Source organism: Sapajus apella, unplaced genomic scaffold, assembly GCF_009761245.1.
Source record: "Sapajus apella isolate SASKATOON/1434 unplaced genomic scaffold, GSC_monkey_1.0 scaffold6, whole genome shotgun sequence".
Classification (NCBI taxonomy): Eukaryota; Metazoa; Chordata; class Mammalia; order Primates; family Cebidae; genus Sapajus; species Sapajus apella.
The window spans coordinates 6,419,125-6,442,770 of NW_022436946.1; the positions used below are offsets into that span (position 1 = coordinate 6,419,125).

The 23,646-nt window shown below is 38.9% G+C and overlaps 1 protein-coding gene across 7 annotated transcripts in view; it reads right to left on the reverse strand.

Moving 5' to 3' along the window:
• The window catches only part of PHACTR2 (phosphatase and actin regulator 2), a 293,379-nt gene that overhangs the window by 28,352 nt on the left and 241,381 nt on the right, over nucleotides 1-23,646 (reverse strand). For all 7 annotated transcript variants that reach the window (XM_032274573.1, XM_032274577.1, XM_032274575.1 and 4 more), the window contains 5 exons: nucleotides 19,626-19,825; nucleotides 17,879-18,035; nucleotides 11,174-11,229; nucleotides 4,828-4,889; nucleotides 1,774-1,911 (listed from right to left, as the gene is read on the reverse strand). In XM_032274573.1, the coding sequence (XP_032130464.1) occupies nucleotides 1,774-1,911; nucleotides 4,828-4,889; nucleotides 11,174-11,229; nucleotides 17,879-18,035; nucleotides 19,626-19,825 (613 nt within the window). The remainder of the gene's footprint in view (nucleotides 1-1,773; nucleotides 1,912-4,827; nucleotides 4,890-11,173; nucleotides 11,230-17,878; nucleotides 18,036-19,625; nucleotides 19,826-23,646) is intronic.

Here is a 23,646-nt window from a genome sequence, read left to right on the forward strand (position 1 = left end):
TATTCCAGTTATATATATATATATATATATATATATAACTGGAATATATGAAGAATTCCTATGAATCAGAAGAAATTGACAATCCAAAAGAAAATGGGCAAAAGGCACTTCAGTGGAGTAGAATCCAAATGCCAAACAGGCATATGAAAATATGCTCAACCTCATTCATAATGAGTAAAAGCACAATGAGCTATGACTTCGTAGCTTCCTCAGCCAGGGCTCTCCCTCCCGTCCTCAAGGGACTGCTCTTTGCCTCTTCCCCGTGAGTACAGACCTCCTACTCCATGGTTTTGCCCACTCTATCAGTTACTGACTTTTCCTCCTATATGTTCAACCTTTCCCTTTCTTTTGACTCCTCCACAGCATAAAGAATTGCTCAAGTATTTCCCATAAATTTAAAAAATATCACTCCTTTGATACCCTATCTCAGCTTCCAAATTTATGCATCCAAACTCATGAACCTTCACCATTACCAGCCATATGTTGAACGACTGCCTTATCATACTGCTACCCTTCAGAGCCCAAATTCTCAGGATTGTGTTTGATCCCGTTGTTTCCACCACAGGCTTCCACCCTTCAGGCCACCAAAATGCTGCCTCTCACCATGTCACTGCACACACGTGGCCGTCCTCCCTGACACAGTCCTTCTAGGCTGCTGTGCTACCAGTCTCCTCTTTCCCCACGCCAAAGATGTTTCTTCTCAGTATTCTTCTGCTGCTTCTTCCTAAAAAGTCCCTGGAGTGCTTTTCTCAGCCTCCTTCTCTTTTATTTTTGTTTTGAACATTCTTCCTTTGTGATCTTGTTCCTTCTTACTTTTCATGTCTACTTAAGAGCTAAGGATTTCCGAATCTATATCTCCAACATGTGCTTGATACATAGTAGGTACTTTAAATCATGAAGCTTCCTACTAAAAAGAGTCAGCACAGAATGTGATTCCATGTGATTAAATGCCTAATTTTAGCTAAGATGCTGCATGTTTAAGCAAAAGTACTTACAATTAAAAAAAAAAAAGACTGGGTATAGCATGAGTTTATTCAATACCAGATTTTGCTAAGAGAGAAAAATTAGAACAATTTTAAAATGGTTGGCACAAATCTTTGCCTATGGAATCATGGTACTCATAAGGCAAAAGTCTTTCAACATTGATAGGACCCACTGTATATTTCATTTTTCATGAATTGTGTGCAATGATTTAGATTAGGGGTTGGTAAATCATGACTTGCAGGCCAAATCTGGCCCACCATCTGTTTTTGTAGATAAAGTTTTATTGGAACATATACATATCCATTCAATTACACATTGTCTGTGGCTGTTTTCATGCTACAGTGGCAGAACTGGGCAGCTGCAGCAAAGATTCTATGGCCCACACAGCCGAAACTATTTGCTGTCTTGTCATTTCTATTAAAAGTGTGCCAGACTTGACAAAGATCAAACCTTTCTATCGTTAATATATCCCTTTAAAATGGCAAGTTGTGTAAGTTATATTTTCTAAAGGAAGGATAAATCCTAGATGTGAGAAAGCCCTCCCCATCTAGGTATAAAAGCAGTAGGTTATATCATAAATAAGAACTACTTTTCTCTGAGACTTAGTTGAAAGAACTATATTGATATCATTAAATTTATTACTTAAGTGGCTTAAATAATCAGAGGCAGGAAACTGTTGTGCTATTTTGTAAGATCTCATCCCCTAGGATGACTTAAGTAGGAGGAATGTGGGTATTGGAGCTTCCAGAAAAGCAATACAATCAACACAAAAGCCACTGGGATTCTTGCCTTGTCTGCCGGTGTTAACCTGGCCCAGGGCTTGTCTGCTCGGCGGTCATAGTCGGGAGAATCTGTGACTTCCACGTACTCGTTAAATCGCAGGATCCTTCGAGCTTGTAGCTCTGCCACCGTGGGTCTCAGGCTGAGCTGCAGGAGGACAAGGAAAAGGGCACAGTTCAGTAAACCACTTACAGCCGCATGGTGGCAAGTTTTCTATAGAGAACGCTTCAAAGTTATGGTTAAATAAGGTCACTTTCAGGTTAACAAAAAAAAAAAAAAAAAAAAAAAGAAAAAAAGGCAACAGCATCCTGGGAATTTTTAATGAGAACTAGAAAGCAGTGTGCCCTAATTTTTGAGACTATAAAAAAATCATCATTTTAGGTAGGTCACAATCTTTGGCAAGCACCTGCATTATGCTGCTTCCCCCAACTTGCCTGGCACTGTGATAAAGTTCTGTCATCCCTGACGCAAGGAACATGCAATGCACAGACACAATAGTAACCCAGATAAGGAATGGCTGGTTTGGTGATTGAATTAGCAAGACAAAAGTCACGGAATTTTTAGAAATGGAAATAAAAACCTGTTCCTATAATATTAAGCCCACACATTCAGAAATGCACAAAGTTATGACATAGAAAGGGTCCAATAAAGGGTACACCTATAGCACCGCTGTCCTTAAGATATTCATAATAAGGATAAGGCCCCAATCGGACACATGCCCTCGGCCAGAAAAGCCAATGTACAAGAATGGGGACAGGAGAGTTGATGGAGAACTGTACTTCCTTGAGGCCATCACTGCTTAAAATCAACTCCAACCTTAAAGATACTTCTAACTACTTGGGTTCTTTTTTGCGGTCTTTGTCAAATTCAAATTTGTAACTGTATTGCTTTTCCCTCTGAGTCCGTTCTCAAACTCAAGAATAAGACTGAAATGATTCTAACAGGTGAAAGAAAGTTGGCCCCTGGTAAACATGCATCATCTACTCTCTGCTACTGAGGTTCACTCTCTTTTTGCCCTTTCTTAGTTGGGTGGTATCATAGTTATCTCCAGAGAGGTAGACTTAGACCTCTATGTTAGCCAAGGGGCCCATTTTCATATCTTTTCTCTTATATGTACTCTGTATACAGCCAGACTACTCATCATCTAAGTGGTCCACTTTGGAGATATTGCTTATTTATTTATTTAAACAAAGTGGGGATCTCTCTATGTTGCCCATGCTGGTCTTGAACTCCTGGGCTGAAGCAATTATCCCATCTCAGCCTCCCAAAGTGCTGGGGTTTCAGGTATAAGCCACTGCATCTGTCCAGAAATATTCCTTATTTTGCACTGGGTCTACATCCTGTAGTCATTAACAGCCCTTTCCTGTCAATTTCCTCCTGAACTAAGCCAATATTCGAATATTCAAAGCACTCAAGGACTTTTAGAAGGCCTAGACCCATACCCTGAGCCCGTTTGAGCTGGAATGTCCCAACTATGGCTCCCTTTATCTTCATAGAGCCCTAGTAGGCAATGGACAAGAGAGAGAATAATCTAATGATCTGTTACACTGTAGTTGCTGCCCAATCTATATTGCTAGCTTCTTGTTGCCACTTTGGGGCAGGCGGAAACAAGGAGGGAGAGAAGCCGTTGCTCCTGAGGACTGGCTAGAAGGAAAGTGGCCAATGGCAACAAAGGTTAGAAATTCTCCATCCAGTCTTGTCTTCAGGACTGTGCCAATCACGAGGTAGCTACCAGTGCTACAGGCTGACCTACACCTACATGCTTCTGTTGCAGACTCCCTGGCCAGCCCATGAAAATGTGGGTCAGGTCGCACTTCATGGAGAGGTCACGTTTTAGTCACTTCATCCTTTTTTAGGTGCAAAAGGTATGTCTGAAGAACTATTAGGATTTGTAATGAAATATAAACTCTGATGGTGCTTAATTTTTCCAAAGGCTATTATTATTTTAACACAGAACAAAGTGATGGCCCTAACATCAGATTTATATATTCATAGATAGGTGGCAACAATTGTCTGAGTTTGGGAGGTAAGACATTTGTCAATCTGAGTAGCACTGTAGCAGGCAGGCTGGATGATCAAGTTCACATTATAAATTAGTTACCCAGCTCTGATGGAATAGTGGGAAATCTTCAGGAGTAACAAAATATTTATTTATTTAATTTATTTTTATTTATTTATTTAATATTTCCAACACTAAATGGAAAGTGCAAGCATTTTAAGGAATAATTTTTACTATAATTTTACTATAATTAAAAACTTTTTTCACTTCTTTTTTTTCTTTTGCTTTTTTTTCTTTGTTCTAATCAAATGAGATTAATTTTTAATTAATTTTTTTTTTTTTTTTTTTTTTTTGGGAAACAAGGTTGAGCTATGTCGCCCAGGCTGGTCTTGAACTCCTGGGCTCGAGCAATCCTCCTGCCTCAGCTTCCAAGTAGCCGGCACTACACGTGCGTGCTACTGCACCTGGCTCAAAACAATTTTTAAAAATAGAAATATATGCATTGAAATGTTAATAATGGCCATCTCTGAATGAAAGACATATAATTTTTTATTTTTCTTTTTTTTGTAGCTTTAAAGATTTTCATACAGAGTACATATTTTCATAGCGTAAATGCAATTTTAAAACCCTTGACTGTTAATTTATCAAAATTTATACAACATACAATTATAAACATCATTTATAGCATGTGCATTATATTGATTTTTTTTTTTTTTTTTTTTTTGAGACAGAGTCTCACTGTATCTCCCAGCCCGGAGTGCAGTGGCACATCAGGTCACAGCAACCTCTGCCTCCAGGTCTGAAAGCAGTCTTCCCACCTCAGCCTCCTGAGTAGCTAGAACTACAGTCATGTGCCACCAAGCTGGCTAATTTTTGTACTTTTTGTAGAGATAGGGTTTCACCATGTTGTCCAGGCTGGTGATTTTGATGTTTACGATTACAGACTAATAGGAGCAATTATTCCTAAACATCTGATTTACATATATAAAGAAGATTTGTATTTTTAAAAAACACAAAGTATGTCTCAAAACACGTATGTTCACTAATAGTCACGATTTCATCACCTTTCTGCTGAGTCTGCGTTTAAGTTCCATTTTTGCTTCTTGTTCCTCTTCTTCATTCTTTTCTGTTTATTAAAGGGGGAAAGTCATAGTGACAGTTACTATAGATGATTTTATAATCAGAAAAATATATCAGGCCACAATCATGTGACTCTAACAAATAATGATCAAATACGACACCAACATCATTAACAAGTTGTCAAAAGATTTTTTAGAAAGGTTGATCATCGTATACACACACATACCCACACACACACGTATATATGCATATGTTTTTTTTTTTTTTTGTAGGACTGGTTTACTAATTTTAAACATTTTAAATGTCTTGTTCTATGCTTAAAAAAAAAAAACCAGGAATGTCCATGTTCTAATGAAAGCCCTCTATTGCTGATCATCTCATGAGCTTATAAGCACAATTTACCAGAATTCAGATAAAAATTTACTTCTGAATCTGGCCTTCATGTGAAAATCTGAGACATATTAAAAGAGCAAATTAGAACCATCCGATGCATGTCTGAGCTGCTGATTTCCATTCAAATCCAACCAAAATATTTGATCTGTCTTCCTTGGTTTCCATAGAAGCAGAATGTAAGCATTTCCTTGGACTTTGCTTTCAAACCAGAATGTTCTAAATGAGGTTATGATGTACTGTGGGTGGAAATTATTTATTTTCTTGTGACTTTGCCTTTCCAAAGTCTTCTCTTTCTCTAGTGATTCACCAAGTAGTACAATTTTATGCTGCCCAACAGATGGGATTTAAAGAAAAATGTCCAAAATTTTTAAAGAAATAAACACCCTTCAGGTTTTGCTGTTTGTTGCTTACTAGAGGAACTTCTCTCTGTTGCTTCCTTTAGCTCATCATCTGTTCTATCAGCGAGCATACATTTTGCTTCTTGGATACTGATGCTTATGATAGACTGTGTTTTAGAAAGTGCTATTATGAACTCTTTTGAAGGAAAATCACATTGCATAAAGATTTGACCAAAAAGTTGAAAAAAGAAAACTTCTTCTGTTTATTTACTTTTGTTTTATTTTTTGGGGTGGTGGCATGGTCTTGGCTCACTGTAACCTCTGCCTCCCAGCTTGAGTTAAAAATTTTTTTTTAAATCCATGACAGGTATGAAATATATTTATTTTAAAATTCAAATAGACTTCTTACAACTAAGACTATTCTTATTGTAAATAAAATATCAGTATTCAATATTTGCAACATGCATATTTGTTAATTGAACAGGTTAAATTCTCTATCAGTTTTCCTTCTCTGAACGGGGAAAAGATTTTGTGTTCTTCTGAAATAATAACTTGAATGCATAAGAAAGAAGGTGATTAGACAAAGAGTGAACATAAACTGTAATCACCCACAAGACAAGAAACGAGTTAATATCCTGTCATTTTGTGCCAGTCAAACAAATTTTGTTATAATTTACATTTGTTCCTGTGAAAGTACTGTAGGTTTTTAATTGCTTCTCAAAATACATACCCTTTCATATCCTTAAAAATGCATACTTAGGTTCAAGAATTACCTCATATGAGTTGGATGAAGCTTGTGAATTTTCAAAATACATAATAAACAAACATCACACTGTGGTTCCTGTGATTCAAACCAGGGCTTTACAAGGCGATGTGATAGTGAAAATAAAAATAAAATTGTTGATATTGTTGATAAAAATGGATGATATTGTTAGTGATATTGATGACATTTAAGGAAAATGTAATTCTTTTTTTTTTTTTTTTGAGACAGAATCTTGCTTTGTTGCCCAGGCTAGAGTGCAGTGGATCTCGGCTCACTGCAACCTCCATCTCTCAGGTTCAAGTGAGTCTCCTGCCTCAGCCTCCCTAGTAGCTGGGATTACACGTGCATGCCATCATGTCCAGCTAATTTTTTATATTTTTAGTACAGATGGGGTTTCACCATGTTGGTCAGGCTGGTCTCGAACTCCTGATCTCAGGTGATCTGCCTGACTTGGCTGGGAAAATATAATTCTTAAAACATTTTTGTCAATTCTTATGCAGTGTTTATGCTATATTTTTAAGGTACTTTTCAAAGATGAAAATATTGGCTATAATATATCCCAAAGCTAACGAATACTCCAGTCTTCAATAGATATGCAAAAATGACATTTCCTTCAAGGGAATATTAGAAAGTTTTGCCTTATTAAGCATATTGTACAAGTAGTGCTACTTGGTAAAAGTGATGTCTGAAAAGAGACAGGCCAACTGCAGTTAGAGAACTGAATTCATTTTTGACGTCAGGAACTGACTTCTTTGCATTTTCCATGTTTGAAGTTGTACTTTCAGTGAAGTTAGAGGAGGAGGGTGAGAGGTAGAGGGAAGCCAACATGACTGTTCCTCTGAATCCTCATTTTTATTTTTATTTATTTGTTTTTTTTTTTAGATACAGTCTTGCTCTGTCACCCAGGCTGGAGTGCAGTGGCATGATCTTGGCCCACTGCAACCTCTGCCTCCCGGGTTCAAGAGATTCTCCTGCCTCAGTCTCCCAAGTAGCTCAGACTACAGGCACCTACCACCAGACCCAGCTAATTTTTTGTATTTTTAGTAGAGATGGGGTTTCATCACATTAGTCAGGATGGTCTCAATCTCCTGACCTTGTGATCTGCCCGCCTCAGCCTCTCAAAATGCTGATATTACAGGCATGAGCCACAGCGCCTGGCCTGAATCTTTATTTTTATTTTGTAGAGATGGGCTCTCCCTGTGTTGCCCAGGCTGGTCTTATCTCCAGGCCTCAAGTGATCCTCCTGCCTTAGCCTCCCAAGTAGCTGGGATTACCAGCATGAACTACCATGCCAGCTTCTCTGAATCTTATTTAACAGTCATTGTAAAATCTGTCATAAAGTCAAGATTAAACCTTAAACTCAGAATTTAAAAATTCACCAAGTTTTTTGTATGCTTCCTTCATTTTTGATTCACTAAAGGACTAATTATAAAGTAGAATGTAAATCTTCTGGTCAATTTAAACAGGTTGGAGGGATATTCATGAAGGAAGTGAGGTGGTTCATTGACAAATCTTGCTCTCAGTGACTCTCATCAGAGTAGAGACGGGCGAATATTTCTGACAAGCCGCAGGAAGCGTTTTCCATAAATAAACAAATAAAAAATGTGGTTAAACATCAACGGGTACTGCAGGAAACTCGCCTGGTGAGCAGTGCTACCCAGATAATTTTGTGGATGAGCTAAAAGGAGAAGAAAGAAAAGTACAAAAGTACCAGCAACTGGAATATTATATTCTTGAGTTGTTAATTCAGATAAAATGGGTTCAAAAAGCCAAAATTTGTTGTGGGTTTGTTTCTCTTTTTACTTTTTACATGTTTCCATGTAGATTTTTTTTTTTTTCCCAATTTTTGGTGGAGATGAGATCTCACTATATTGCCCAGGCAGGTCTCAAACTCCTGGCCTCAAGCAATTCTCCTGCCTTGGCCTCCCAGGGCTTGGAGACTGCATGGATAAGCCACCTTACCTGGCCTCATGTGGGTGTTTTTAACACATTAAAAAAACATGCATAAACTTAAAGTGTGTTTAAAAAAGCTGGATCAACAGATGCACAGATATGTCATAAAGCAAGATGTTAATGATAGACTATAGATGGTAGATATAGGGGGATTTACTGTAAAATTCCTTCAACTTTTCTTCGTGTTTAAAAATTTCCATAATAAAATATTGGGGAAAAATACATGCAGAATTCAATGTCCTAATATATTTTTCTCTATAGAAGATATAGCTAGAATTACATTCTTAGCTAAATACATCACCTTTCTTGATTAGCAAAAGTTTACTTTTAAGTACCAAAAGTTGCTTTTTATTTTATCAGTTTGTAGGAACTGGTTCTAAAATGCATGACTAAATATATATATATATATATATATATATATATATATATATATATTTTTTTTTTTTTTTTAAAGTTCTAGTGTCACCAAAATAATTAGAAAAGACATTAAGTAAGCGGTGGTACGGGGCATGACACTAAGAAATATCATTTTTCTTGTGGTCACCAATGAAAGCTAATGGTATTTATTTGCATCTGACTCATGTTTATTAAACTCAAGGGCTCTAAAAATTGTTGAATGTTTTATTCTGTGAATTAGTTTTCTAGTTTGTCAAGAAAAGATGATCTAGTTAGGGCTGGGACAGTGGCTCATGTCTATAATCCCAGCACTTTGGGAGGCCGAGGCGGGCAGATCACAAGGTCAGGAGTTTGAGACCAGCCTGGCCAACATAGCAATACACCATCTCTACTAAAAATACAAAATTAGCCAGGTGTGGTGGTGCATGCCTGCAGTCCCAGCTACTCCGGGTGGCTGAGGAAGAAGAATCACTTGAACCCAGGAGGCGGAGGTTGTGGTGAGCCAAGCTTGTGTTTCTGCACTCCAGCCTAGACAACAGAGTGAGTCTCCATCTCAGAAAAAAAAAAAAAAAAAAGATGACCTAGTTAAAGTAAGTGTCCTTAAAAACCACACTGTACCACACACTTTTCTACTATTCTTGAACAAAAGCTGGAGATGAAACATACCAACAAACAAACAAATGAGCAATCTATGTGGAAGAACCAAGAAAGAGGCAAACGGGCTGAGTGGAGTGTAAGTTAGGCCGTTCAGCTTCCTGTGACTGCTCAGGGAAAGATGACCTCCCCCAGTTTTCTTCTGCTTTCCTTGGCTGTACAATACTGGGTCAGGAGATCATAAGCCAACTTACCAGCCTCTCCAGACTGGAAATATGTCTCCGTTTCCAGAAATAAACATGCTTAGGTGAACTTAGAAGGAAGGGAAAAAAGGCTGGAGTCAAATCTGAAGTGTCTCTCTCACTCTTTCTTCCAGGAAAACAAGATATAAAGGCCAATGCAACACTTAAGATCAATGTGTGATAAGTTTCTAGATCCATGAAACAGTTCCTCAAATAACTAAATTCCAGTGTGGTTTGGCACTGTTAATCTCACAGGATCAAGAAATATTTACCTAAAAACTGGTCTTCCTTTTTTTTTTTTTGTTTCTAGGTATTGGATCAGGCATCCAGCAAGACATAATCTCCATGGTTTTTAGGAGCTTAGGGTCTGCATTTGAGCTTGCTTAAAACTGAATAAAACAAGTATTTCCCAGGAACCTATCATGGAAAGCAATGAATCTTTCTGGTTTATTATCAAAATTAGATGCTGCTTCTACTCTTCCTCAGAAAAGCAAAAGCATAAAATTTTCCTTCTTTTCTAACCACAAATGTTTCCTCCTCCAAATTGGCTTTTCTGTACATTTGTAGCCACTTAAGTTCTTCTTGGGACTGTATTCTAGTTATGTTCCAAAAAAGCCAGAAAAAAGCATTTTGAAGAAAGTGATCCCATAGACTGGGTGGATGGTAGTTCATATTCGTTGTTGAATTGATTTCACGCTAACAACTGTAATACAATATGCTACTAAAAACTTTCTTTCCTAAAGGAAAGAAAGTAACTTGGATTGAAGAGGAGGGGTCTTCTGGCAGGCCAAGATAACTCAAAAAGCCTGGCTGACAAGGATTTCCCGCACACCATGGGTCATTATTATTGCAGTACTATCCGGAGTTTTAACCATGTTCTTTGATAGTTCATGCAATAAAAAGATCTTTTGAAAACGGGTTAACAATATATAAAACTACAGCTAGGCTCAATTTAAAAATATCTGTTTCTCAACTCACTGCCATGTCTGACCACCTTGACAGACAGTAGCATGATAAACTTCATTTCTACTAGTTTTCTAGCTTTAACATACTAACTCCAATAAATACTACTGCATGGATGAGTGAAAACTAAAGTCAGAGGGAATAGAGGGAAAAATAGGAAGATGAATGGAGAACTTTTTAGTGCTGAGACATTATAAGCAACTCAAGAAGGAATCACAACATAGGAAAAGAAATGGATTGAAAATTTTGTTTTGAGTCATTTGTTAAACTAGCAACAAACTATATTATTAATAATAATATAGGAATGTTTGATTTATTTCTTTGCGGATTCTTTTGGCCCCTACTTTGACTTTTATTTGCAGGAAGACTAGAGCATTCTTTTTCTGTTTAATATGTGGGTGAAAGAATACATGGAATATATTTCATCTTTCTTAAACACAATTGTTATGACCGTGACTCTGGTCTGGGGAGGGGTGGATATAAGGCTCAAAGCCATAAAATAAAATACATAATTCAAGAAATTAAAAAAATATATAAACAATTACATGTAAATGTAACATAAATGGACCATTTCAGTCCATCATGAGTAAATGAATATATAATGGTTTCTTACTGATAAATGCATCATCTGTAGAGGCAGCTTGCTAATGATTACACAAGGAATCATTCTATAGTGTAGAATACTCACGTTTTAGGATGTTTCTTTGCTCTAATTCTTCAGACGTGGGCCTCTGGCTCAGCCTCCTATGATGACAAAAGGATATATTAAGGTTACAAACAAGGTACCCTAGTAGGAGACTCAAAATAAAACAACGAAGTTCTATTTTTCATGTTTTGAGACAGAAAAATCCATTTTTAAAGCTGCAAAATAAAAGTCTCCTTCTCATTCGTTTGGACACTACGGATCATGGCTGAGGCTGCTCACTGACCCCCATCACGCAGTCTCCCATCCTTTTAGCAACAGATAGGCCTGAATGTTAGCTAGGCACCCGACTACAGACTTCTGCCTCCCTAGAAGCCAGGTGTGATGTTGTGATTGGGTTTCTGCAATGGGATGTGAGCAGAATGATGTTTGTTGTTTCCCCTTCTCATCCTTAAAATGCCTGGGTGTGTGTTCCCTTTTTTCTTTCTTTTTTCTGCAGGCTAGAACTTCAGCATGGTGGTGTGAGCCAGCTTTGATCATGCAGATGAGACCATTCAGAGGGATTGGAGAGCAGCAAGACAGAAGGAACATGGGTGCTAGGCTGACCTCAAGAAGCTGTGCTCCCCCTCATGCTGGATGGCCCACTTACCTGGGCACTGTCATGTGAAGAGGATACACACATGCTTAGTTTGAACCACTGTAGTTTTTGGCCTCTGTTACAGCTTATCTTATAGCCCAAATAATATACAGCACATTAGGGTCTACAACAGGCTGTTGTTCAATCGTTCCCACCAACTGAGATGACCAATCTGTGCTGCACAGTGGTATAAGTGAAATGCCGCTTTGGGACCTCAGATGAATATATTATATATAAAGTTATAGGTCCTTCCCATCTGTCTTCAAGAAAACCAGGCATGTTTGTGATTAGTCGCTATTTGTACATGAGAGCTGAATGTCCTAATAACCTTTTATAACTTAGTTCTTGGTCTTGTTTACATTATTAATTTATTGTTAATCAGGGAGAAAAACTTTGTCTCTGGGCATAGGCTGAATTGTGCAAATTAAATGAAAATACATAAAAAGTACTTTTTTTTTTTTTAAAGAGAAAGGGTCTGACTCTGTTGCCCAGGCTGGAGTGCAGTGGTATGATCATGACTCACTACAGCCTTCAACTCTTGGGCACAAACAATCCTCCTACCTTAGCCTCCCAAGTAGTTGAGACTATAGGCATGTACCACCATGCCCAGCTAATTTTGCTTATTTATTCTTGTAGAGATGGGGTCTTGCCATGTTGTCCAGGCTGGTCTTGAACTCTCGGCCTCAAGCGATCCTACTGCCTCAGCTTCCCAGGGTGCTGGGATTATAGGTGTGAGCCACCGTGCCTGGCCGGGTAATCTTAACATAAGATAGTACTACTAATTCTAAATGTTTATGGCTATGACAGAAATGGTAAGAAGCATTGAAATTAATGATACTTTAAATATCTCATTAAAATGTTCGTTAAACTGTGATCTTCATCAGAGCTACCTTGAAACTAATTTAATTGAGCAGACAAAAGAACATATTGAATATCTACATCTATACCAGCCAGGTTTTCTGCCATCCATATCCCCATGTATCCTGTGCTACACAGCTGTACTATCAATATGCTGTACTCTATACTATGCCCACAATAAACCACGCTTTTTTAATTTATGGTATCTCCACCCTCTGGGTTGTCTTTCTCTCCTTTTCCATCCACTGAAACCTTACAGATGATTAAAATAATATCTTGAAGATAGGTATTTGGCATCTCCTGAAAATGAGAATTAAAGGCTCCTGGTTCTTTGTTCATTTACAGCATTTTATAAACAGACTATACATCTATTAAAACACTTATCACAGTTAATTATAAAGATAATAATTACAGCTATCATTTAGTCAGTTTTAAAAATCCAAGTACTGTGTGTGCTAGGTGTTTACATGATCTTGAATCCTTAAAACAATTCAGCAAGGTAGCAGCCAGATCCAATTTTACAGCTGAGGAAACGAAAGATGAGGAATGCCTAAGGTAGAACACTAGTAAATGCTAGCACCAGAATTCATACTCAAATCCTTTGACTTGGATGTTTGTGCTTTTCACATGACCCCATCATGCAACATATAATTCTGTCTCTCATTAGACATGGAGTTCTCTATGGCTGGAACTGTGGGTGATTTATCGTTCAATGACAGTGATTAGATGTGCTTTGTTTGTACAAAAATAATTCTGTAAAATTTACATTTTAATAACAGTGAAAACTCTGATCTATTAACTTTTTATTTTTTTGTGAGACAGGGTCTACCTTTGTCGCTTAGGCTGGAGTGCAGTGGCGTGGTCTCAGCTCACTGCAACCTCCACCTCCTGGGCTCAAGCGATCCTGCCACCTCAGCCTCGCAAGTAGCTGGGACTGACTACAGGTGCATGCCACTAATTTTTTTTTTTGGTAGAGGTGGGGTTTTGCCATATTGCCCAGGCTGGTCTCAAACTTCTGGGCTCAAGGGATCTACCATCTCATCCTCCCAAAGTGCTGGAATTATAGGCATCAAGCCACCATGCCCAGCCCATTGACTTCTTTTTTTTTTGAGACAGAGTCTCACACTGTTGCCCGGGCTGGAGTGCAATTGCATGATCTCGGCTCATGGCAAACTCTGCCTCCCAGGTTCAAGCGATTCTCTTACCTCAGCCTCCCAAGTAGCTGGGATTACAGGCACCCGCCACCACGCCCAGCTAATTTTTTTTTTTTTTGTATTTTTAGTAGAGACGGGGTTTCACTATGTTGGCCAGGCTGGTCTTGAACTCCTGACCTCGTGATCTGCCCGCCTCGGTCTCCCAAAGTGCTGGGATTACAGACATGAGCTACTGCATCTGGCCCATTGACATTTTTGATAGATATAGTCTATGTATTTACAAAGGCTTTTGAACTTTTGGGGGTTGCAATGGAATCCTAATCTGTAAGAGAGACAGAAGCTGTCTCAGTTGGATTGTTAGATCAGAGATGGAGAAGGAGCCTCCCGTATCAGCTCAAACATACACCTATACTCCCATCCCAACTCAAATACACATTTACACTCCCGTCCCAGCCCAAATACACACCTTCACTTCCCTGGCTCTTCCAGGAGATGTATATGTATCATTTCCAGGGCCTCCTTGATGAAGTGTTTAGAAAACTGGTACTTTATGGGATTCCCCAGTGTCAGCTTCTCAGTATTTTCATTGGTCCCTTGTTTTTGAGCATTTGGTATGTTTTAATTTGTCGTTGCTATAAAAGCCTTGTAATAAACATCTTTGTAAGACTTAGCATTTCCTCCTTTTGGATTATCTCCTTTTTATATGGTCCTCAAATGGAATTATCATCCAAAGAAACAGGCTGCTTCATAATTCTCATATCATACTGTTAAACTGTTCTTCAGAAATACTGAAAAGGTGCAATGTATATGTGTCCTATTTGCCCATAAACTTGCCAACATCGGGTTTTAAGTTTTTTTTTTATTTTTTTTCTTCTTTTTTTAAATGAGACAAGAGTCTTACTCTGTCACCCAGGCTGGAGTGCAGTGGCACAATCTCAGCTCACTGCAACCTCTGCCTCCTGGGTTCAAGCAATTTTCTGCCTCAGCCTCCCGAGTAGCTGGGATTAGCTGGGATTCTAGGCGCCCGCCAACACATCTGGCTAATTTTTTTAGTTTTAGTAGAGACAGGGTTTCACCATCTTGGCCAGGCTGGTCTTGAACTCCTGACCTCATGATTCACCCACCTCAGCCTCCCAAAGTGCTAGGATTGCAGGCGTGAGCCACCACGCCTGGTAGGTTTAATTTTTAAATGTGCTTTAGTGGTTTAACTGCTGTATAATAATTTAAATTAAATTAATAATAAGAAAATTTTTTTGAGTGCTTGCTATGACCCAGGTACTAAAGTACCTTAAGTGTATCATCTCCTTTAATCCTCCCAAGCTCTTGGGTTAGTTAGTTCTGTTTTACAGATGGGGCCAAGCAGGGACTATTTCCTGCCTGGTCCTAGATTGTATTTCTACCAGTTCTGGATCAGCACCCACTTGGATGTTGAATAACCACCTCTCACAATGGCTACGGTCATGATGATTTTCATTAAATTTATCAAAGCCCCAAATATCTTTTCAATCTGTGGCCACAGGCCTCTCATCCTATCTTGGCAGATGCCTTTTCTCTGGCGCACACTGAAAAAGGTGACATTTATTTCTATTAGGTTTCATTTTATAGAATGAATCCATCTACCCTGATTCTATAAAGTATATCTATTGTCCCTCAAACTTCACACCACCCATTTGTTTAACTTGTCTGCTGATTCTTCTTCATTGATAAAAATGTTTACTCTCTCTCCATTTAGTTACACATTCCTCCATTTCTTCCATTATGATTTTCTGGAAAAGGATTTCTTGGGCCTGGAGTTAAGAGAATAGCTAAGTATTTAAAATGTGGTTGTTGCTATTACTGTGAATGCAATCTCCCCTTTTCATTTTATTTTCTTCTATGTATCAATGTTGTATAAATATAATGTTGATTTTTTAATAGGTTAATCTTAGGCAAACCTGCTGAAATTATTACATATAGCAATTTTGGGTCAGTTTTTAGAGTTTTCTAGATATATAATGATGTATAATAATGGTATATCTTTCCTATAATTTATACCTTTTCTTTGCCACAAATAATTGTGACCAGACTTTTAGTACAGTAAGGTTAAGGAATTTTTGTTTGCTTCTATTTTTGAAGAAAATGGCTTTAGGGTTTCTCCCTATAGTAAGATATTTAGCATTATTTTATTGAGACGGAATCTCACTCTGTTGCCCAGGCTGGAGTGCAGTGGTGTGATCTAGGCTCACTACAACCTCTGCCTCCCAGGTTCCTGCCTCAGCCTCCTGAGCAACTGGGATTATAGGTGCCCATCATCATGCCTGGCTAATTTTTGTATTTTTTGTAGAGATAGGGTTTCACCATGTTGACCAGGCTGGTCTCAAACTCCTGATCTCAGGTGACCTGCCCATCTTGGCCTCTCAAAGGGCTGGGACCACAACACCTCATTTGTTTAGAATTTTAACAAAACTTACACGATTTTCTTTACTGCTGCTTTGGCATTTATTGAGGTGGGTATATGATACTTCACACTTTTTACTCCTATGATAAATGATGAGGATATTCTGTTTTTAAGGGATATACCCTATTTGCATTATTATTTTATGCAAATATTATTCAATGATTTAAATTCTTCTTCACGGCAAAACATAAACAAGAACAATAAAACAATCAGGAAACCTAGAAGCATATACTCTCTTACATGGGGTAGAAAGCACAAAACAGGAGACAGTATACAAAAGAAAACTGGGCAGAGAGCCCAGGAGCTGAAATTCTACTTCTGGTTCTGCTACTCAGTAACTGCCTGTCCTTGAGAAATTTCCTTAATCTCTCTGCGCCTCAGAGAGGCCCCTTGTTTTTCCTTGGTAAGATGACAAGTTTAGACTTGTAGGTTTTTCCAGCTCGATACCATTAATCACTTTAGTCCCTCTTGCTTCTGCTGGCTCTTTCCCTGAAGCCAGAAATGGTCACAGGTTAGGGCTGAATTAAGAAGATGAGAGTGAGAAAGACCTCTGGTGAACATTCCCGAATTTCTCCCAGAGTCATAAGAGGGCTTCTGGAGCAGAGAGACCGTCTAAGCCTCCCACTGGGTTCCCTGGTAGGCTGTGCTTTTCCTTCAGATGGACGCCACAGCTGCTGCCTCTGACATCTGTCTGCACATCTCAGCCCTAAGGAGGTACCTTAGGGGTTAGTCTTCCTCTGGAGAAATGGTCAACAGCCTCCGTGCCAATCCTGCCCCCAGTTATATCACTTCCAAACAAGAACAGCAATTCTCCCCCACCTCCAAATCCTGCTCTGGGATTCTAGACAGTTCCTTTCTCCCAGTTACGCACTGTGTTGTGTATGCAGATAAGATAAGTCAGCAGAACAACTAATTCTTACATGTGTTCAAACTGATCATTAAACGTAAGAACTTTGACATGAATGAATACTCACTTCTGTTAAAACTGACAGTTAAATGGACTTGTAAAGTCACTAGCGGCAAAAGCAAAAATCCAATACAATGGTTGAAGGCAGGTAGAGATGTCAGATAACCCATTTACTCGAAGTTGCAAGGGGGAAGTGTAGAAATGAGGGCTATGGTTACCTGACTTCGATGGAGCCAGACCATGGAAGGGAACTACTATTTCTACAGTCTCACAGTCCACAGGGCAGAACCTCATGGCATTCACAGGAATGCTAGTGAGTTCAAAAATTAGGCCAGGATTGTTGAGCAAACTGATCTGTAGGCCAAATCCAGCTTTAAGAATAAATAAAGTTTTATTGGAACATGGCCACACTCGTTTGTTTGTCTATTATTTATGTCTGCTTTTATTCTACAGCAGCACAGCTGAGTAGCTGCAACAGAGACTGTCTGGCCAGCAAAGCCTGAAATGTTTGCCAACTGGTCTTTAAAAAAAAGTCTTTTGACCCCTGGAATAGGCTTTGGCGCCCTCAAAGCCACTGGCTAGCTGGGCCAAAGGATGGGCTCTTTGAGTAGTTCATCATCCAAGACCAACTTTAAAAGACCCGATGGGCCAGGTCTACCTGTACATAAGGAATTCACAATGACCCCAGTTAGGTAGGAAGCTTCTGAAGGTGAAAAATACAAATGAGTCAGTAGTGTCCTAAAATGGTAGCAATTACCTGACTAACTTGGTTCCAATCTGTTGTCGGATTTCCTGCCTCTCTTCTTCAGATGTACGCTGCAAGATGTTTTTGTCCTCTAATTCTTTCTTAGATGGTCTGTTGCCAAGTTTGATAGCAAGAGTATCCCTCCGTCGGATTTTACTTGCCAAAGCACCTGAGGATTGAAAAAGAGCAGAAATGCAGAGAGTGAGGCTTTTAGCCGGTGGCACTCGGGTTACACATGGCATGGTCTTTACGTAGAGCCTAGACCAAATTCTTTATCCTCATGCAGGAGGAGAATCTTAATTAACCTAAGGAAAAAAAAAGACTGAGTTGGATGAAGTTCATTTTGAAAACATTGAAGAGCTATTTCTTTTTAATGTTCTGAAAAATATTGGGACACCACGAAAAACCTTCGACGTTTCATCATTTGGAAAGTGATAGCCACAGTGTATTTTGCTGAGAGGGTGGATCACAGAAATGACTGATTGCACAATGCTTTTTCTTTTTCAAGTTTAAAAAAGTTCCTTTGCTTTTATTCTGTACAGTTAATCCTTGTCTGCTTCTTTCGTCTACTCAGACGCCATCCTGGCAGAGTCTGTGAATGTTTAACCCTGAATTACCCCAGATTCCTGAAAATTTCATCAGATGATAAGTAACACCACGTGGATGATAAGGGTTTTATTTTAATTTTTGCTCTGTTCAAATTAAAAGGGATTGGACAAAGTGCTATTTAATCACCAATATAGTAATAACTTGTCATACTCCACAGATTGAATCCCACAGTTAATCACTCTCATGTTATCCTGCCCAAAGCTTAAAAAAAAAAAAAAAAGCACTTTCCAGATCTCTAAGTTATAGTAGGTTGGTGCAAAAGAAACTGTGGTTTTTGCCATTATTTTTAATGCATAAATGATATTATTTCCCAGAAGGCCAACTATCTTACTTGTTGTGGATGAATGATTGTTTTTAATGCTAACGAGGTATTTGGCATTTTTTTATTATTATGTTTTGAGATGGAGTCTTTCTCTGTCTCCCTGACTGGAATGCAGTGGTGTGATCTCAGCTCACTACAACTTCTGACTCCTGGGTTCAAGCAATTCTCCCGCCTCAGCCTCCCGAACAGCTGGGTTATGGGCGTGCGCCACCACGCCCGGCTGGTTTTTGTGTTTTAGTAAAGACAAGGCTTCGTCACATTGGTCAGGCAGGTCTTGAACTCCTGACCTCAAGTGATTCACCTGCCTCAGCCTCCCAAAATGCTGGGATTACAGACATGAGCCACCATGCCTGGCCTCTTAATGCTAATGAGGTATTTGGCATTCTTGACTCATTCCTCCCTCCTCGATTTTTAAACCACAGTATAAAAGTCAGTGAAAATTTCAAACACCTCCAATGAGTAAGCCAATGAATCTTCATTGACGATCTTTCTTCAAGAACAGTCCCAGAATGGAAGGGCTCCCTTTGGTCATAGTGAGAAAGACCTCTGTCATTAGAAAGCTTTGATTCTCAGCACAAAGACCAATATGCACATCTAGCTTATCTAGCTCACCAACAAAGGCCAGATCCAGCCGTGTGACATCATCTTCTGGAAAGGCCTCCCATCAAAAGCTAAACTTTAGGATATACACATTTCTAATTTGAGAAAGGAGGATGAGGGGAAAGAAAACATCAGATGTCTGGTTCCTAATGAGGCTTTTATTCTTTACAAAGTGCAGCTGCTTCTGTTTATCGCCCACACTCCTCCCTAGCTCTTGAAAAGTCTTACTTTCTCCGCTGCCATCCTCATCTTCGTCCTCGTCCTCGTCATCGGTGTACAAGATAGGCCCGTCTGAGTCAGAGTCATTGGCTTGGTATTCCCTTTGGCCTTCATCTTCTGAGGCACTAAAGAATTCTGAAGATTCGTCTATCAGCCCAGGAGTCAGCAGCTGAGGCACTGTCTTCCCCAGCTCCTCTTTGGTTGTGAAACTGTTAAAGGCAGAAAAGCAAAGGAGTGATGTGAAGCTCAGAGTAACCCTTGGGGGTACCAACGCCATGAAAAAGAGCTCCAGTTTCATGGGCTTCCTTCAGGCTGGGAAAAGCAGACATTTGACATAGGCCAGGCTAAAGTCACTGAAATAAAACCTTAATTGTCAAGGTTTTACATTTTTCATCTGTAAAATGCAAAGGCTTGGTATCTGATACATTTAGCAAACAAATAAGGTAAAGCTACATTTTCAAATTATTTTTTCCATAGCAACGGGGTTCAGTGGAAAGAATAATGAGCTAGAGACTCCCGGGTATTTGACATTGTCTGCACCTTTCTTTGACTTATATGAACTCCTGCTTATGCTTCAGATGTCAGCTCCTTCAGGAATCTTTCATGGGCCTTCAGTTTAATTCCTTGTTCCACCTGTCTGTTCCATGGAGACCTGAATACAACCCCGCTACAGTGCTTAGGGTACTACACCTTGACCACCCACTGCTTGTGGCTTCTGAGTCCCACAAATTCCTTGAAAAGTGAGACTCATTGTTTTGCATCACAGCACCCAGAAGATAGTGACAGAAAAGTACACCTTCTTTCATTAACACATGACTGGGTTCGGTGGCTCACATCTATAATCCCAGCAATTTGGAAGGCTGAAGCGGGAGGATCACTTGAGCCCAGGAGTTTAAGACCAGCCTGGGCAACATAGGGGACCTCGTCTCTACTAAAAATACAAAAAATTAGCCAGGAGTGGTGGCCGGCACCTACTTGGGAGGCTGAGGCAGAAGAATTGCCTGAATCCGGGAGGTGGAAGTTGCAGTGAGCTGAGATTGTGCCATTGCACTCCAGCCTGAGCAACAAGAGCAAAACTCTGTCTCAAAAATAAATAAAATAAAAATTAGCTGGGCATGATGGCACTTGCCTGCAGTCCCCGCTACTCGGGAGGCTGAGGTGGGAGGATTGCTTGACTCTAAAAAGTCAAGGCTGCAGTGAGTCATGCTAGTACCACGGTACCTCAGCCTGGGTAACAGAGTGAGACCCTGTCTCAAAAAGAAATACATATATATATATATATAAATCCTGTGTTTATCCCAGTGAGTAAATAGTAAAAAATCATTTATCCTTTGCGTGCTTTCATTTTTTTAATTTGTAAAATTGCCTCTTGTAACATAATGGACAGTGTGCAAGTTAAATAAACTTTTTAGAAAAAAGGTGATATGCACTCTAGCCTGGGTGACAGAGCAAGACTTCATCTCAAAAAAAAAAAGGAGGGGGGTGGGCGTGGTGGCCCACACCTGTAATCCCAGCATTTTGGGAGGCTGAGATGGGCAGATCACAAGGTCAGGTGTTAAAGACCAACCTGGCCAACATGGTGAAACCCATCTCTACTAAAAAAACTGCAAACAAATTACCTAGGTGTGGTGATGTGTGCCTGTAATCCCAGCTACTCAGGAGGCTGAGGCAGGAGAATCACTTGAACCCAGGAGGCAGAGGCTGCAGTGAGCTGAGATCACACCACTGCACTCCAGCTTGGGTGACAGAGTGAGACTCTTTCTCAAAAAAAAAAAAAGAAAGAAAAAAGGTGATATGCAAGGATGCAAGAATGCAAGAATTTTCTCTTAGTTAGCCTGGTAAAAGTCTATGGCTTAAAGAGTTACTATTAATATACAAAGACTGCCAATTTTCAAACACAACACTAAAAAATATATAGTAATTTACATTAAAAATGTCATATTGAAAATAGTGTAATCTTCATTTTAAGATATAAAGATCCCCCAAATTGCTTTCTGGTAAAAAGTTCTTCTAGTAATAAACACAGATCAACTTTATCAGAATATGAAGTATTTAAAATTCTACTTTGTGGTTATAAACCTGAGCACCGTCAAAATTTTGTTTCTCACTTATCAGAAAACCCCAACAGAGTATCTTCTCATCCTCAAAGAGGGAAACAGGAAATCTCATTTTTATTGTGTAAAATATACGTAACATAAAATTTGCCATTTTAACCATTTTTAAGCATACAGTTCACTGGCATTAGGCACCTTCACATTACTGTGTAACCATCACCACCAACCATCTTCAGAACTTTTTCATCTTCCTGAATTGTGTGTGAATTGAAACCCTGTAACCATTAAACAACTCCCCATAACCATTATCTTCCAGCCCTTCACAACTACCATTCTACTTTTTGACTCTATAATTTGACTATTCTAAGTACCTTCTCTAAGAGAAATTATACAATGTTTGTCTCTTTGTATTTAACATATTTACTTAGCATAATGTCTGCAAAGTTCATTCATTCATGTGGTAGCATGTGTGAGAATCTTCTTCATTTTTAAGGCTTAATGATACTCCACTCTATGTATATACCACATTTTGTTTATCCAGTCAATGGACATTTGTGTGTTTTCACCTTTTGGTTGTTGTGAATGAAATTGCTTTGAGCACTGGTGTACAAATTCAAGGGCCTGCTTTCAATTATTTTGGCTACACACATGGAAGCAGAATCGCTGGATCACATGGTAATTCTATGTTTAATTTTTTGAGGAACCACCATACTGTTTTCCACAGTGTTAAATCTCATCTTAAATAAGAGATCTATTTTTATGGGAAAAATTTTCCACAGTCTGGGTTTTCAGTTGATTGCCACTGGAAGCCATTCTTGTTGGAATATGTCTGCCATCATGGGTGATCACAGCGCATTTAAAATACATGCCAATGAATATATGTTCTGAATAACAGAACAAAGAATATTGGAGAGATAAGCCCTTCATTTGTTGGTGTCATTGTTCACTAATTTTTTATATTGATTATTATTCTAATCTTACTATTTGTATTTTATGTTTCATGGTTTTCAAATAATTCAGTATACATCTACAATTTACAAGTATTCTATTGTATAAGAAGGGTAGATAATGCATGGTTTGAGGAATCAAAGAAGGGCATGTGTGAGTTGCCTAACCAAGGTAGCAAGTCTAGTCTAAAATCCAGACTGAAGACTCTCGGTCTACCTGTTAAATTTTACATTTATTGTACAATTATATTTTACACTTAATGAGCTATGTTATTAATTAGACCTGATGTTAAATATATTCCAAATCTGTATTAATCAACTCGTGACTTAGCCCTCATTTTCCCCAGTAGGGTTCGTGGGCACACTGGACAACAGAGTACATTCTGTAAATGTTTGTGGAAATGAACTGTACAAAGTAACCTTTTGGATATGGCCTCCAAAGGGACTTATTAGTTTTTGCCTTATCTGTTACCACACACACGTGTTACTGATGAAGCTGCCCATGAATGGAGGCCTACCAAATAATTAGTACCCTGCCAGATGGGAAGAGAGGTAGGTATTTTTATACATAGCCACTTGTCGTCTTGAAAGTTTTGATTTTGTATTCCAAACAGAAGTCTCTTCATAAAATGACAAGATTTTCACACATTAGTTGACTAAACATAACTCACAGGGAAAGTTCTAAGTAAAGAGCAAGTGACTAAGAGCCAGATATTCTAATTCAAATATTCACTTGAAAAGGAAGAAAGAATTTGGAAGGCAATTTGAGAGACTACTTACTCCAGGTTCATTAACTCAAGAGCAAACACAAACCATCCCTGTAGGATAAACTGAAATTTAAATTTTGAAGAATATACGGAGAAGAAAATCCCTATGGCCTCTTCTAGGAAAGCATTATAACTACCTTGATGCACAGGAATATCTATTATAAACACCCTCGATGGCCAATGATGTCCTAAGCTCACTCCCTCTCATAGTAGGAATAAAGAACAGATGGTTACCTCTTCAGTCTGACAGTTTTTCATATAC